Source organism: Neoarius graeffei, chromosome 9 (assembly GCF_027579695.1).
Source record: "Neoarius graeffei isolate fNeoGra1 chromosome 9, fNeoGra1.pri, whole genome shotgun sequence".
NCBI lineage: Eukaryota > Metazoa > Chordata > Actinopteri > Siluriformes > Ariidae > Neoarius > Neoarius graeffei.
Window position 1 is genome coordinate 68,251,048 of NC_083577.1, and position 15,793 is coordinate 68,266,840.

At 42.6% G+C, this 15,793-nt stretch overlaps 1 protein-coding gene across 2 annotated transcripts in view; it reads left to right on the forward strand.

Moving 5' to 3' along the window:
• Nucleotides 1-15,793, forward strand: part of bmpr2b (bone morphogenetic protein receptor, type II b (serine/threonine kinase)) — a 188,649-nt gene that overhangs the window by 76,452 nt on the left and 96,404 nt on the right. For both annotated transcript variants that reach the window (XM_060930148.1, XM_060930149.1), the window contains exons 2-3: nucleotides 7,097-7,279; nucleotides 7,384-7,557. In XM_060930148.1, coding sequence (XP_060786131.1) covers nucleotides 7,097-7,279; nucleotides 7,384-7,557 — 357 coding nt within the window. The remainder of the gene's footprint in view (nucleotides 1-7,096; nucleotides 7,280-7,383; nucleotides 7,558-15,793) is intronic.

Sequence of the window (15,793 nt, forward strand, 5' to 3'; positions counted from 1 at the left end):
CTACTCACTATATAGTGCACTATATAGTGTGGACGCCATTTTGTAGTGCTGTCCGAAACCTTAGCGAGAATTATGTAGGAAATGCGCTCAGTATAATATATATTTATCACAAAAATACATGTATGTTATTTACCAGCTGGGAGGTCCGTATCGTGAAATACCGTGACCGAGGTCTTTAAAGTACTGAGCGAGGCACTCTAGGCCGAGGTCAGTATTCAAGGCCGAGGTCACGGTATTTCACCATACGGACCGACCTTAAGCTGGTAAATAATCTATTTATTTTTTTCTTTACCAAATTCTAGCAGAAACCGAGAGCGCCCATATCGGGTCCATATCCTACGGGTCCATATCCTACGGTACGGACCTCTGGCGACTCGCTCGTTCACAACAACAAACATAGTAGCATTTTTTGTCATTTATTTTCGCATTTCTCAGGAGAATAGCATTAATTTTACAGCATGGATAGCGATAACAACAGTGTTCACAGCGAAAGCGAGTTTTACTACCCTGAGGAAGAAGAAATAAAAGAAAACATTTCAGGAGAAAGCTAAAAACCTCTAACTTGCTAACGCCAAGCAAGAACATGGCTGAATCCTGAATGACTCCTATTTGTATAAATAGGGGACTACATAGGCAGCAAAATGTAGTTTTTTTCCTGCCATGGAAGTGCACTTGTATACCGAGGAGGAAGCAATTTGCATTACAGCCGAATGAGGATTCAAAATGGCGGCTCGGCTCGTTTTTCCCTTTCGGGCGCTCTCGTTTTCTGTTAGAATTTGGTAAAGAAAAAAATAAATATATTATTTACCAGCTTAAGGTCGGTCCGTATGGTGAAATACCGTGACCTCGGCCTTGAATACTGACCTCGGACCAGAGGGCCTCGCTCAGTACTTTCTAGACCTCGGTCACGGTATTTCACGATACGGACCTCCCAGCTGGTAAATAACATATATATGTATTTATTATTTTGAAAACCCACCAGCCGCCTGATCTGGCACGTTTTAATTGTGCGACAGTAATGACGTAAATACCAGCGTGACGGACTAGTCCTTATCCTGTCGTCTTTCCAACTCTTCTCTACTCCACGTTGGTTGGAAGTCGTATGGAATAATCTCCATCACTGATGAAGCTGGCAAATCTCTAAATGAATCTAAATTGGAATGATATGGCGATCTGGCCGCTGTCTAAACAGTTTTCAAAAGGGCGGCGCTGACACTTCACGTTTGAAGTCTCGCACAAGTCTCGTGAAGATCGCCGGATAAGCGACGCCTGCCGTGGACCAAACGAACTACATTCGACATGGCTAAAAACCGAACATGCCGATAAGCGTAATATAATACGCCAATACGAGTCACGATAGAAGGTTAAAAAAACCGAAAACGTAATTAAGAAATAAAGCAAGTTTACAAATGACTTCAGTTCCCCTTTAATTCGAAACTTGTAAAAATAAAATTGAATATAAAAGTCTGGATTTAGTTTTTCGTAATATTTCTCCACTGTTTTGCTGTGAGGACCTTCTTAGTATTGATATCGTTTCATGAGAGATGACATGATGCTACTTTTACGTTTCTGGTAACGATCATGATACTGAAACCTTGAGTATCAGCTCATACTGATACCGTCTGAGTTTTTGTCTTTTAAAAATTGTTTTTTGACGTTTATAAGGGTTTTTGGATGTGCTCCATTTAAAAAAAAATAAAAATAAAAAAACCACATGGCTTAAAACCTGCAGATTTTGCTTGCACAGTAAATATAATAAAATCAGTCTTAACTAAAAATAAGGTCAAAACATTTCCAGTTCCAATAAAATCATTTCGAAATCCTTTTTTTTTTTTTTTTTTTTGTTATAGGATCAATTTTTTCCTCCTATATCCGGTCCACCATTTTTAATTTTATTTTTAAATTTTTTTTCTGGTATCGACCCAGTACTGATCATGTGCCATGTCTATCTTTATTGTTAGATATAAAATTACTTGTGGGGCAGCAGATGGTCCTGGATGTGCACATCATTCCGCCTTCCTTTAATTCTTCTGTCTCCCCCAGTCCAGATCAAGGGTCTCCGCTCTATTCTCCGGTAAGAGTGCTACCTCCTGCTGCCAGCCTTCTGAGTGTCAGCCTGGCACATCCACAACCTGGAGAGAGAGTGGCAGGAGATGAAGCCTGTGCCAACTCCCCAGACAGCCCTTACTAAAGCACAGAGGCACATGCCCTCTGGCCTTTTGGCAAACACTGTCTCCATTTTTTGGACAGAATAATCAAGATTGGTACTCAGATTTGGGTTTAATCCCTGATCTTTTTTTTTTATACAGCAAATGACACTACTTTTTGTGACAAAGCAGTGCAGACTGCTGAATAGTAAAGAAAAAGGGAAAAAAAATCAGAAGAACCGAGGAGGAGGAGGGGGTGGACTGAAGGTCTTAGTGAGGCAGAGTTTAGCGTTATCTTCAAGCTGCGGCAGAGCTAACCTTGAGCGGGAGCATAAACAGTAGCAGGGCATTGCTGAATTGGTACAGCTTGCCTCCCCTGTCCCAAAAACAATAAAAACACCCCCCTTCTACTGCCCATAACCAGATCAACTTTACTGTCTTCCCAGGGTTAGGAAGAGCATTGCGCCCCCTAGAGCCAGGCAGGAGAAATGATGCCAATATAAGCCTTTCAGAAAGCAGGTTGTAGTTCAGCCCATGACTTTTGTTTTGACTTGAGCGCTCTAGCATATAAGAAACAGATCAAGATGTCTTTGCGTTTTGCGCGCCGTCCGTCTCTAATAGTCACTCTCTCCCTTTTGCTACTCGGAGCCTGTTTTCGTGGAGCCGTCGCAGAGGCGTCGTGCGTGTTTTTCTTGGCGCTCTCTCTGCTCTTTGATTGGACGGCAACATCTGTGTGAAAGCTGCCTTGTTCTCCAGCCCTCTGCTTCAGAGCTCCCTGATGGCTTTTCACCCAAATTACAGGAAACTGTCGAGTCTAATAACCTCCCTCTCTGCTTCCACAACAAAGACACAGCCTCGAGCTCACCAACTCACACATGCATGTAAACACACACACACACACACACAAGGAGTGGTCATTTGTTGCTTCCCCTGCACCCCCCTCAAGTGGTGGAGCAGGACTGAACAGCAGAAAATATCAGTACGCTCGGAAATATCGACGGTAAATTCGACAGTAAAATGTAAAGTATCGTTTTATGCCGAAGAATAAGGTTAAAACGTTTTGTCGGGTCGTCGTGCATTCCTGAAAACGTCGTCAGCGGAACATCCGGCACGTAAAAACCTTCCTTTCTGCGCAAGTTTGCACTGGTTAGTGGAAAGGATATAAAATCCTTAACGCGCAATCATTGTGCTTGTGCTTTCTGCATTAAGTTTGATTTCCAGCCCTGTGGTTTGTTTCATTATGGTCACCAGTTTAGTGAATGATTAATAGACCTGACTCTCATACAGACTTTGCGTCCTTAGCGTCAAGAGACCAGGTGTGTACAGGACACGTAATGGGCGTCGTACATATAGAGGAGGTGAAACTTAGCTTGAAGAGAAGTTTGAGTTTATTGGCCAAAAAAATCTGATAATTGTATTTGAAACCACCTACCTCCTCTCAAACTTGGACAGTTTCTTGTTCTCATTCTGTCTGTGTGTGTGTTGTGTTGTTACGTTGATATGAATTGCAGTCTAGTGGGAAGAAGTTGGTTGTGCTTTTTTTTTTTTTTTGCTTTTTTCTTTCTTTTTTTTTTAACCCTCTCTCGCTTTTCTCCCCCCGTGAAACGGTGGCTTGGGTGAATTTCTTCTCGTGTAGATTAAAGCACAGTTTGTATAATGAGCAACCCTGTGGTGTCAGACAAGCCATCACCATACACTTTGCTTGCGTGTGTGTGTGTGTGTGTGTGTGCAGAAAGGGGGGTGGGGGGGATGGTGGTGATGCAGATGCAGTACCCTGGTAAGGAGGAGCTGGTGCAGCCATTTCAGACTTCTCTCCTGTGGAGAGACGGACAAAGCCCTCCCCTGAGGCCATGCATCTCCGTCTACCTCCATCTCTCTCTCTCTCTCTCTCTCTCTCTCTCTCTTATATATATATATATATATATGTGTATGTCTTGTTCTTTCGCTCCATCTGCTCTCTCAGCGTCTATGAAGTAGTCGTCTTCATAAAGTGTGAGGAGTACAGGACGGACTGTCCAGCAGCCCCGCCCCGTCTGCCCCAGCTCACTGTCTGAATGTTGCCGATATAATAGCACACTTCTATGACTTCATCCAGGCTGATAAACGACTGTCACTACGATTTTTTTCCCTCTCGCTTGCTCTGGCCCGGTTATTTGCATGACAGAGTTAAAGGAAGGGTGGCACGAGGGGGAGAAGGGCGCGAGTAGCTTAGGAAAAAATGGTGAATGAAAGAGAAAGTGTGCGGATTAATTTGCTTGTACAGGTGGGGTGAGCGTAGGCCAGCTGCAGCAGAGATCGCTATCGGCATCCAGACAACCTCACATGGCTGCGTATGGAAATAAGAGTGGCCGATTTCACAGGGCCTTTATCACGAGGTACTCTTTTTTTTTTTGCCTTTAAATGCTGCTTGAAAGCATCTTTTATTTCTCTGGAAACAAATGAGCCATGTTGAGCGGCATGGACGCTAACGGAGAATTGAGCCCTAGTCAAAAGTGCTAGTGGTTTAAATGTTCATTGCTGATGCACATCTATAGATCATCTGGTTCACCTGAGGGATGTGGATGCGTTTTCTTCCAGCTGTTCCAGCCCACCTCGTATTGTCAGAGCACTTGTTGAAAGCGTCCCCCGTCTTGCTTGTGGGACTCAGCAGGTGCAGAACAGGACACAGGTGCTCTATTGTTTGGCTACCATTGTAGGTGTTCAGACCACCAACAGATCTCTGCTTTTACATCTGATTTAATTAAAGATTTTATACTCTCGCTCTGGTTTGCCCTTTAAAGGGGAACTGAAGTCATTTTTAAACTTGCTTTATTTCTTAATTAACGTGTTGTTCAATTACGTTTTCGGTTTGAGTAACCTTATATCGTGACTCATATCGGCAACTAATTGCAATTAAATATTATACTTATCGGCCTATTCGGTTTTTAGCCGTGTTGAATTTAGTTCGTTTGGTCCACGGCAGGCGTCGCTTATCCGCGCGATCTTCACCAGACTTGTGCGAGATTTCGAAATGTCAAGTGTCAGCCAGCAGCCGGTTTCACTAAAGTAGTTTAGACTGGTCTATGGGTTAAGATTGGTCTTAAGTTTCTTTATAGATCAGTCTAATGCAAGTAAGACAGTTTCACAAAAGTTAAGACTAATTTTTTAAGTCTAATTTTAGGCTTAAAAAGTAAGACACCCTCCCCCCAGTCTAATATGGGTCTAAGGGCTATATCACCATGGTAATAACTGAAATAGTGTGTGAATCAGTGTGTGTGTGTTGTTGTTGTTGTTATTATTATTATTATAGTGTTGTTATTGTGTTCTTGTTATTGTGTTCTTGTTATTGTGTTCTTGTTATTATTACTATTGTTGTTATTATTATTATTATTATTATTATTATTACTATTGTTACTATTATTACTGGACATACTTTCTTAAATGAATAAAATTGAATTAAAAAAAAAAAAAAAACAGTCAAGCCATAAGTGCCATCAATGTCAATAACTACAAGAAAGCTTGAAATGTTAAGGCAGTGAAGTGCAAGTATGTAATACACAAATTTAGGCTATTATAATCTAACTATAAAGTATTCAATAAAGAACAAACAGTGTAATGCCAGCTTATTCATTTTATTACTTATAAATAATATAAATATATCAATTCATTTATGCATATAATTACATCACCACTCATCACTTATCTCTCTCTCACACACACACACACACACACACACACACACACACACACTACTACTACATCACTCCTCCATCTGCGCGAGTCTCTTCAATTTAAGTTGCAGTCACTCCAAAAGGAAAGACTGCAACTTAAATTGAAGAGACTCGCGCAGATGGAGGAGTGATGTAGATAATAACGGCGACTCGCCTCCGTAGATCTCTATCACCATTTCGGTGGTGACTTTTAGTTTCTTTGCTTTCCCTCCTCCCGTTGGGGGTCCCGTTTTCCGCTTGTATATTTCCTTTTTTGCCTCTGGCACCATATTTTTAAACCTCTTCTGCACAGCTGACACGTCTCGTACCGCAGCGGGGTTAACGCTGTTCACCGCATCGGTGATTTTTTTTTCCACACCTCATGTTTCTTTTTGTTGGTACACTCCTCATTGAATTTCCCCAACAAAACCCCTTTGTAGGAATTAAATTCTTCAAGAATGGCTAAATTCTCTGAGTGCGTGAACGGCACTGACCGGTTGCTGTCCGCCATTTTTTTTTTTGTTTTTGAAAAGAGTCGTAAATTACCAACAATCCTTTGCGGCATAGTACGACTTAAGATAGTCAGAGTCTTAACTGCTTTGTGCAACAGTTTTTGTTAGACATCTATGCTAAGTCCGACTATACCCTCTGTCTAAGTTATAGTCATAGTCTATCTTAGTGAAACCGGCTCCAGGTGTCAGCGCCGCCATTTTGAAAACTGTTTTCCAAACAAAATATTGCACAAAAATGAGTTTAAATGACGATTACTGACTACTTTTTTCAAAATTTCCTGATTGCTACCAAAACAAACAAAACTTCCAGCTTGATCACGTTAGCATTCGAAAGAGGGCGCGCGTCTTTTGACAACGTTGGCAGATGTCGGTCACTTTGATTTCCGCTGTACGTTTTACTTCCGTCCTACGAAGTCTCGCACAGGTCTCAACGAATCTTGTTTACGGCCATCGCTGTGATATATGGACTGATATATTAGAGCATATTTCAAACACTCATAACTTGCTATAGCAGTGACAAAATAGCGATCAAAAATGCATTCCGATATTTAATAAAATGAGAGAAATCGAATTTTGATGATAAAAAAAATTTGCCTTCTGTTCTCCTTTAATGCTTTCCTGATTGATTCAGATTATCCTTAACAGAAAGAAACGCATCTTACTCAGCCAACAGGAAAAGTGAGTTCGTTCAAATTATCTGTGGTGTTTGTGCTCATCTCTCTTTCCCTTGGTTTCATTTTCCCTGCAGCTGCCCAGAGTGAGGAGAGGGAGTGTGCGTTTACTGACCAGCACCAGCAGTTTGATGAACAGAGCGTGGCTGGTGATTGGCATGTGTCGCGGGAGAACAACACCATCCTGTGCACCAAGAGCAGCCGCTGCTACGGTCTCTGGGAAAAAACCCATGACGGTGACATTCGCCTGGTCAAACAAGGTCAACGAACACTTTTTTTTTTTTTAACTCAGAACAGACAGTTATAGTAGTATACATTTTCTGCTCAGATCTAATTACTAACGGTCATCAACATTTGATCACAGGCTGCTGGACGTACATTGGTGACCAGCAGGATTGCCATGACGACCGTTGCGTGGTGACCAACACGCCGTCACAGATCCAGAATGGCACGTACCGTTTCTGCTGCTGCGGCACAAACATGTGCAACGTGAACTTCACTGAAAACTGGGTGTCCAGTTCCACCAGTGCCACCATATGTGAGTTCCTACTGTGTACAAAGCTTCATGTTTACCTTGGATATTCGCTCTGTGCCAAAAGTCACCATCTGATTTGATCTTGCAGTTAAATTAATTGCCCTTATTTCAGCACTGGGGTGTTGGCATTGGGTATTATTTAGCATTTGAACAGATCGTGAGTGCAGTAGACAGTAACAATAGTTCATAAACTATTCAGGGTTCTCCACTTTTCAAAAATAAAAGGTGGCAGAGGGGGCGGGGCCCTGGTTTGGGACGGAACCCCAGTGGGGGGCCGGGGGGACCAAGTCCCCCTGAAGCTGACGGCTTTTTTGACAGTGAAACTGGCCAATAAATGGATAGGAAATGCTAAATCATTTTACAAAAACATTAACACATTCTTAAGCCTAGGTCACAACCGGACGTACGATTTTTTGGCCGTGCGATTTTTGGCGTTTCCCAAATCGCTGCGTTTTTTTTTTTGTTCGTGGAGAAAGACGCACATTGGCCGTAAGTTTGTCTTGCAACCTGAAAAAAACGTAAGCGCCCGTAGAGTTTGTTTGACATGACAAAGAACCTCTGCGGCCAGTCTATGGCTCGAAAATCAGCACGTCACACGCGCGCCCTCCGTGCGTTTCTTGCGTTTTTTGCACGTAGACCAGCCGTAGGAGCACGTACGGCCGGTTGTGACCGAGGCTTTACTGTACATATCATCTTTACTGTCAATGTGAGACTCATTTGACATTTCAGTTGAGACTGATGCGCATCCTTGAATTCGTTATGTTTTTTTCTGTGTGTGAAAAATAAATGCGCTTCCATGTATAAACAAAATACCCAATTACAATAAATGCATACATTTTTTACAATACACATAATTAATGTTAACTGGGTGAAACCACTCCAATCCATGCACGAGCTGGTGTGCGTGCCCGAGTCCTGGCACTACAAAGCCAGCCCGGCCTCCGTAGTTCGGGTCCTTTGACCCAGGAACCTGGAAGTCCTGCAGTAAACAAACAGGGAAGCAACTGGAAAATGCAGCTCTCATCGACACAATCACAGATACGTAAAATAAAAAACTTAATGTATGTGTGTGTGCTGTTATATGATTACTGTAACTGCGTATGGTCAGAAAAAACAATAGATAAGCGTAACTGTTGCACAATAACGCTACAAACACCCGCAAAGTTATTTAGCTGCTGGCTAGCTGCAGCTTGTAGCTTCCAACGTTCCTGTGTGTCAGTATAGTGTAATGTGGTGCGGTGTAGTGTAACGCAGGGATAGCCCCGTATGCATTCGTTTAATGGTCTTCTGCATGTTAAATAGTTACAGAATTATAATAAAGCGAATACTCTACGATTTATTTGGTGTATACTGATGAAGTTACTTTTTTTTTTTTTTTTGGGTGGCGGGCGAGAATTATAATGTGGCGGTGTGCCGCTTTAAAAGCGCTCGTGGAGAACACTGACTGTTATTTTGATCGGACACAATACTATGCAAAGGCTTAAAACAGCTCTGAGGCTAAAAGAGGCGTCCCTCGTACTCGGACAGCATATGCGTGATACAAGGCAGTGACAGGCAGGATGTTTGAATTTAGGAAACAGCAGTTTAGATAGAATCTCAACATGCATTGTAAGATATAAGTGTAATATTTAAGAGTGATTCCATGAAATCGAATCGTACATGAGCCGATAGCCGATGAGACACGTAGCGCCGATTTGGCTTTCAGCCATGTACGACGAGATTGAGTGGAAGGATTGTTTTATTCTATCCGTATTCACTGGAGTTTAAGAAACGGAGAATTTTATCCCCGCTGGCCGAAAGGCCCGAAGCGGGATTATGTCGTAGTGATATCTGTCCCAGGAAGGGCGCTCACCTTCTGAAATCAACTCCTCTCACAATTTTTGGAGGAATTTCACGAAACTTGACAAGAGGCATTGTTATATGTTGAAAATACGCGTATTGTTATTTCGTTAAATTCGGTCACATTTTACCAGAGTTACAGCTCTCATCTCATCTCATTATCTGTAGCCGCTTTATCCTGTTCTACAGGGTCGCAGGCAAGCTGGAGTCTATCCCAGCTGACTACGGGCGAAAGGCGGGGTACACCCTGGACAAGTCGCCAGGTCATCACAGGGCTGACACATAGACACAGACAACCATTCACACTCACATTCACACCTACGGTCAATTTAGAGCCACCAGTTAACCTAACCTGCATGTCTTTGGACTGTGGGGGAAACCGGAGCACCCGGAGGAAACCCACGCGGACACGGGGAGAACATGCAAACTCCGCACAGAAAGGCCCTCGCCGGCCACGGGGCTCGAACCCGGACCTTCTTGCTGTGAGGCGACAGCGCTAACCACTACACCACCGTGCCGCCAGTTACAGCTCTTGATTAACAAAATTATACTTTGACAATTTCATGAAGGTGTGCTCGCCTTCTGATATCAACTCCTCTCACAATTTTTGGACGAATTTCTCAAAGCTTGGCCAAAGGCCTTGTTATATGACGGTAATGCGCATAGTGCGATTTAATTTTGTTTGTGAAAATTTTCCCAGAGTTTTGACCCTTGATTAAATAACTTGTACTTTGACAATTTCATGAGGGTGAACGTTCTTCTGAAATCAACTCCTCTCACAATTTGTGGAGGAATTTCACCAAACTTGGCAAAAGGCTTTGTTATATGACAGTTATCCGCATATTGAAATTTCGTTTAATTTGGGCAAATTTTACCAGAGTTATGCCCTTGATTATTAACAAACTTGTACTTTGGCAGTTTCATCAAGGTGTGCTTGCTTTCTGAAATCAACTTCCCTCACAATGTTTATTATCCCCTACTGGCCGAAAGGCCCAAAGTGGGATTATGTAATGGCGATGTCCGTCCGTCCGTCCCGGGAAGGGTACTCGCGTTCTGAAGTCAACTCCTCTCACAATTTTCGGAGGAATTTCATGAAACTTGACAGGATTCGTTGTTATATGTCGGTAATACGCATATTGCAATTTCGTTCAAGTTGGTCGCATTTTACCAGAGTTATGCATAGTTATATTGTGCTCTCAGAGCACTGTTGTTGTTATTTTTATTTTTTGCAATTTCTATAAATAAAAACTTTATACAAAATGTCTAACAAAATAATTTCCACTTAGAATGTAAACAAACCGGCGAAATGACGGGCAATTTGTGAAAAATGCGATAATAATAATTCTTGAAAAAAAGACATGTTCTTACGTACCATCAAACACTTTCATATATTTTGTATTTTTTGGGATTTTGTTTGTTTTCAAGTAGAGTTTTTACTTCGTCCTTGGTTGGTTCAGCAACACGCTGCGCCATTTTCTTTTTCTTCTTTAGGGTTTTTTTTTTTTGGTGGTTGGCAAACCAACTTAAATGTGCATTACCGACACCGATTGGGCTGGAGTGTGGAACAGGAGATGTGTGTGTGTGGGGATGGGCAACACTATATTCTTTTAGCTATTTCTTTTTCTTTTGAATACTTGATAACAAAGTGATATCTCTGACTTGGTGCGCTCCGCCATTTTGTTTTTCTCTACTCACGGTATACAAGGTGATATCCTAGTAGTAGAGTAGCCAGTCAGAGCATGCGATTGCTCATATCCAGTGAATGTGGACAGAATAATTGGAGCTATTCCAAAGCCCATGATTATCACCCCAGTTCCACTATGTAACAGATTTCAGATGTAATTTTGAGTGTGTTCATATGATTTTGAGCAATAACTAAACAAAACAATGGCAGGACAGATTTGAGTTTTGATGCGTGTTTATGCATGAAAGCAAACGTGATCCTGGTCAAGGATGACACTCTTGCTCTCAACATTTGGCAGCAGAATAACACCATAAATTCAGGCCTATAGCCAGATAAAAAGATTAGTGATGAAATATTGAGTGGCTACACTCTGAAAATCCTCTCATGAATAAAAACAGGCCATACAAACAGCCTTCTATTGTGTAATTGATTAAGAATACATTTTTCAATCAAATTGCGTGAGTAAGAGATTGATTTTTTTTTTCTATGAGCTCTTTCAGCATGCACCATATCCAGAAATCAGAAACATGTGGTTCCCTCCCGAATCCATTTGACGGATCAAGCAAACCTGAATGTAAATCATTGCAAACTTTGTCAGCAACAGGCTCTCGTTAGTCCCACCTCAGGGTCAATATTTTGTTCTCGTCTTTGTGACTTTTGTGTACATCACTCTTATGTGTGGTGGTCTGGAAAATCCCGTCAGATATTGCTGGACTCGAGTTGTAGAAAACGGACATAAATAACCACAGAAATCAGCTTTTGAGCTAAATATAGTTTTTCTGCTAATAACATATTTCAGGAAAGCACAAATACAGTATATTTTCCCAAATTATGTAAATATACAGTGGTGCTTGAAAGTTTGTGAACCCTTTAGAACTATAGAGAACCAAATTAAATGAGACAAAAATATTATGCTTGATCATTTATTTATCAAGGACAATGATCCAAAATTACATATCAGTGACTGGCAAAAGTATGTGAGCCTTTGCTTTTAGTATTTGGTGTGAGACACACACCCCTGCAGCAAAAACTGTAACTAAACATCAGTGTTGTAGTCGAGTCACTAAACCTTGAGTCCGAGTCCAGTCTCGAGTCCCCAGTATTCAAGTCCATGTCATGAAAGAAAATTTTGAGTCAAGTCCGAGCCGAGTCCACGATTGAGCCGAGTCAAGTCCAACAGTCCAACCGCACCATTTGACGGTGGCTGATATAGTTTGTTCCTGAACATGACGTATGAACAGGTGAATGTGCTTCTCTTTATCAGGGAGTGCGAAGTATTCTGTCAGAGATGGTTGGGAGACGGATGTAAGTGCAGAAGCTGTGTTTATTAATACAAGTGAAGAGGGTAAACAATCCAGAACGGCAGACAAAACCATAAAACGCTGAAACCGGCAATAGGTCAAGCGAGGCACAAACAGGCTATCGTAGACTCAGCAGAATCAAAGACAAGAAACAGGAACTCAGGGATCAGGAAACCAAACAAGGAAATAAGGCTCGGAATGTGTCAGCAATGCAACTCAATACTTCGCAAAGTGAGTGTGTTTTCACAGTTTTTATATAGGCACGCTGATTGCGCCTTAATCCTGTGCAGGTGCGAGTCGTTTACGGCGCACACCTACGAGAGCCCGCTTGGCGCGCGCGCTATCCGGAACACACCTGAGAGTCTATCTGATGCACGAACCAAGGCGTGCAGGTGTGACACTTTCGCGTGAAACTCGTACAAAAATTAATGTACACTACCGTTCAAAAGTTTGGGGTCACTTTGAAATGTCCTTATTTTTGAAAGGAAAGCACTGTTCTTTTCAATGAAGATCACTTTAAACTAATCAGAAATCCACTCTATACATTGCTAATGTGGTAAATGACTATTCTAGCTGCAAATGTCTGGTTTTTGGTGCAATATCTCCATAGGTGTATAGAGGCCCATTTCCAGCAACTCTCACTCCAGTGTTCTAATGGTACAATGTGTTTGCTCATTGCCTCAGAAGGCTAATGGATGATTAGAAAACCCTTGTACAATCATGTTAGCACAGCTGAAAACAGTTTAGCTCTTTAGAGAAGCTATAAAACTGACCTTCCTTTGAGCAGATTGAGTTTCTGGAGCATCACATTTGTGGGGTCGATTAAATGCTCAAAATGGCCAGAAAAATGTCTTGACTATATTTTCTATTCATTTTACAACTTATGGTGGTCAATAAAAGTGTGACTTTTCATGGAAAACACAAAATTGTCTGGGTGACCCCAAACTTTTGAACGGTAGTGTAGATATAAATATCTTACGCCAAATTATTATGGCATGTTACAAAAAATAAAGAAAAAATCCGAGTCCTCGTCTCCAATTTACAAGTCCGAATGCAGTCTGAGTCATCAGTGCTCAAGTCCAAGTCAAGTCACGAGTCGGACTCGAGTACTACAAGCCTGCTGAACATTTCTGGTCGCTGTTGGTCAGTCCTGCATATTGGCTTAGAGGCATTTTACCCCATTCCTGTACAGAACTGTTTCAACTCTGAGATGTTGGTGTGTTTCCTCAAGAATTGCTCCAGTTACTGGTAATTTCACTGCTTTTTTTTCCCCACTATAATCTGAAATGCCCCTTTAAAAATTTGCACTTTTGCATACTCTTTAAGACTAAGCCGACAGCTCACGGGTGTGATATCTAACGCTACTGGTGAAGAGCTCTTCCTCTGACTGGTGACCAGCCACACCATTGCCAGTTATCTCGCCAAGTTTGGGAAGACGCTATGGATTCAGCAACGGCTGAACGAACTAGTGACATTAGATTGCTGAAACTTGTCAAGAAACAAGGCTCTCTCAGCGAGATATGGTGATATTTTTGCTTTTAGGGTAAGTGATAGTGACGAGGCGGAGTCCCCTTCTACACCTTTGTGCAAACGGTGCCTTAAGTCATGTGTGGTGGGAGGAGACCGTACATCAAACCTGATGAAACATTTGATGCACTACATCCCAATATTGTACAAAGAATTCTACGAATTTAAGGTGCACGCGATGATCATATAAATTGAAAATAAGATTATCTAAATGATCGGAACTGAACTTTGTCCATGGTTAACTTTGTCCTGAATCTAGCTAACAGACTAGCCCACTTGTAACGCACGTTTAGCCGACCTAACATTACACAGGGCGAGCTGGCAGACAGCCACTGTGATAGTGTTAAGGCTGAAGTTTGTCATCATCTTTCAAAGTTTTAAAGCGCATCATTTCTGCTGTGTTCATGCCTGGTGTCCATCCTGCCCCAGATTTTTCGAGCCCTGTAAACGGAGACTTTTGGAAACGTTGCTGGTCTCGTTTTAGATTGAAAACTCTGGGGTAGCGTTTTCCTGTTGACGAGCAAAAACAACAGAGATGTTTGGAAGCGATGACGCAGACTCCCATTTTCACGTCCCGATCGGATCTGATCAGTCATGACGTATCCTTCCCTGGCTTGTCACGCTGACCCTTTCCCAGAAAAAAGCAAACACCGGCACGTGCATGCCAAGCGTACCTGAATGGTCGTGCGATATGCATTTTCAGGCGTGTTGGTATGGACGGAGATCATTCCTGATACAGAGCTAAAATGCTTGTCTGGACAGAGATCATTTTTGTTTAAAGGTCCCATGGCATGGTGGTTTGTTGATGCTTTAAACGGGCTCGTGGAGGCTTCCGGATGTTATATCCGCAGCCTTTCTCGAAATGAACCCTCGGCACGTAAACATAACCTCCTGGGAGAAAGCCCCATTTCAGCGCTTTTCCCAGTGCGTCGTTTTGCTAATGAGAAGCAGGAGGTGGGGAAGGGTAGAGGGTGGGGGCGGGCCATGGGGGAGGGGGAGGGGCTTGACCAAGCTGCGCACACACATACTCGCTGCTATCAGCGCCTGTAGCCACGCTGCTAAGACAAAACCCCGTTCTCCCTCGGACTCCTTTCGTAAACTCAACGTGACACAGAGAACAGAGAGTGAGAGTGTTCGGAGTGGTAGTTTACAAACGTATAATACCCTAGGCTTGAACACGCATTCCATAACCAAAGAGGATAGAAGCAGCAACTACAGCAACATATCGCTTATCCAACAGAAGACATGCATTGCGGAGCAATAGTCAAACATAAGCTCATAAGTTACAGTCAATTTCCAGACTAAACTCAGTTTAACAGAGCATGCTCTTTAGTTTTGTAGCGCAGATTACCTGGCTAACTGCAGGAAGCGGTTAGCTGCACAGCTAATATAGCCATTGCTAGGCTAATGCACCGATTTTAAAACACGGCAAAACGACCAGTTATACACTTACTTGTTGGGTGTTTGTGGCTGATGCGGCAGGGATGCTTGGTACGGACCCAGGCTTCAGTGACAGTTGATGTGCAAAACCTGCCCTGTACTGTCCCAAGTTGTGGAAACATTCCTCAGGAAAATGCTTCCGACAAACATACACCGTCTTAGGTAGACTCGACGGCGTATTATTGGAGTAAATAAAATTAAGCCACTGCGTCTTCGGGGGCTCTCCCGTCGGCAGTAAAAACAGACTCCTTTCTGTGTTGTCACATCCATGTACAGCGCAATTTCCATGTTTCGCTCACTTAGGTGATGCCATGTTGTTGTGTCCTCTATGGTCTCCTCACTACAACTGGGCGGGGCAATCCATACAGTGGGTGGGAATCCAGAGGGGGAGGCGTGGGGATCATCTCCCTTGCTGACGTAGTAAAGGGAAGAGTTTATCAACGCGCCG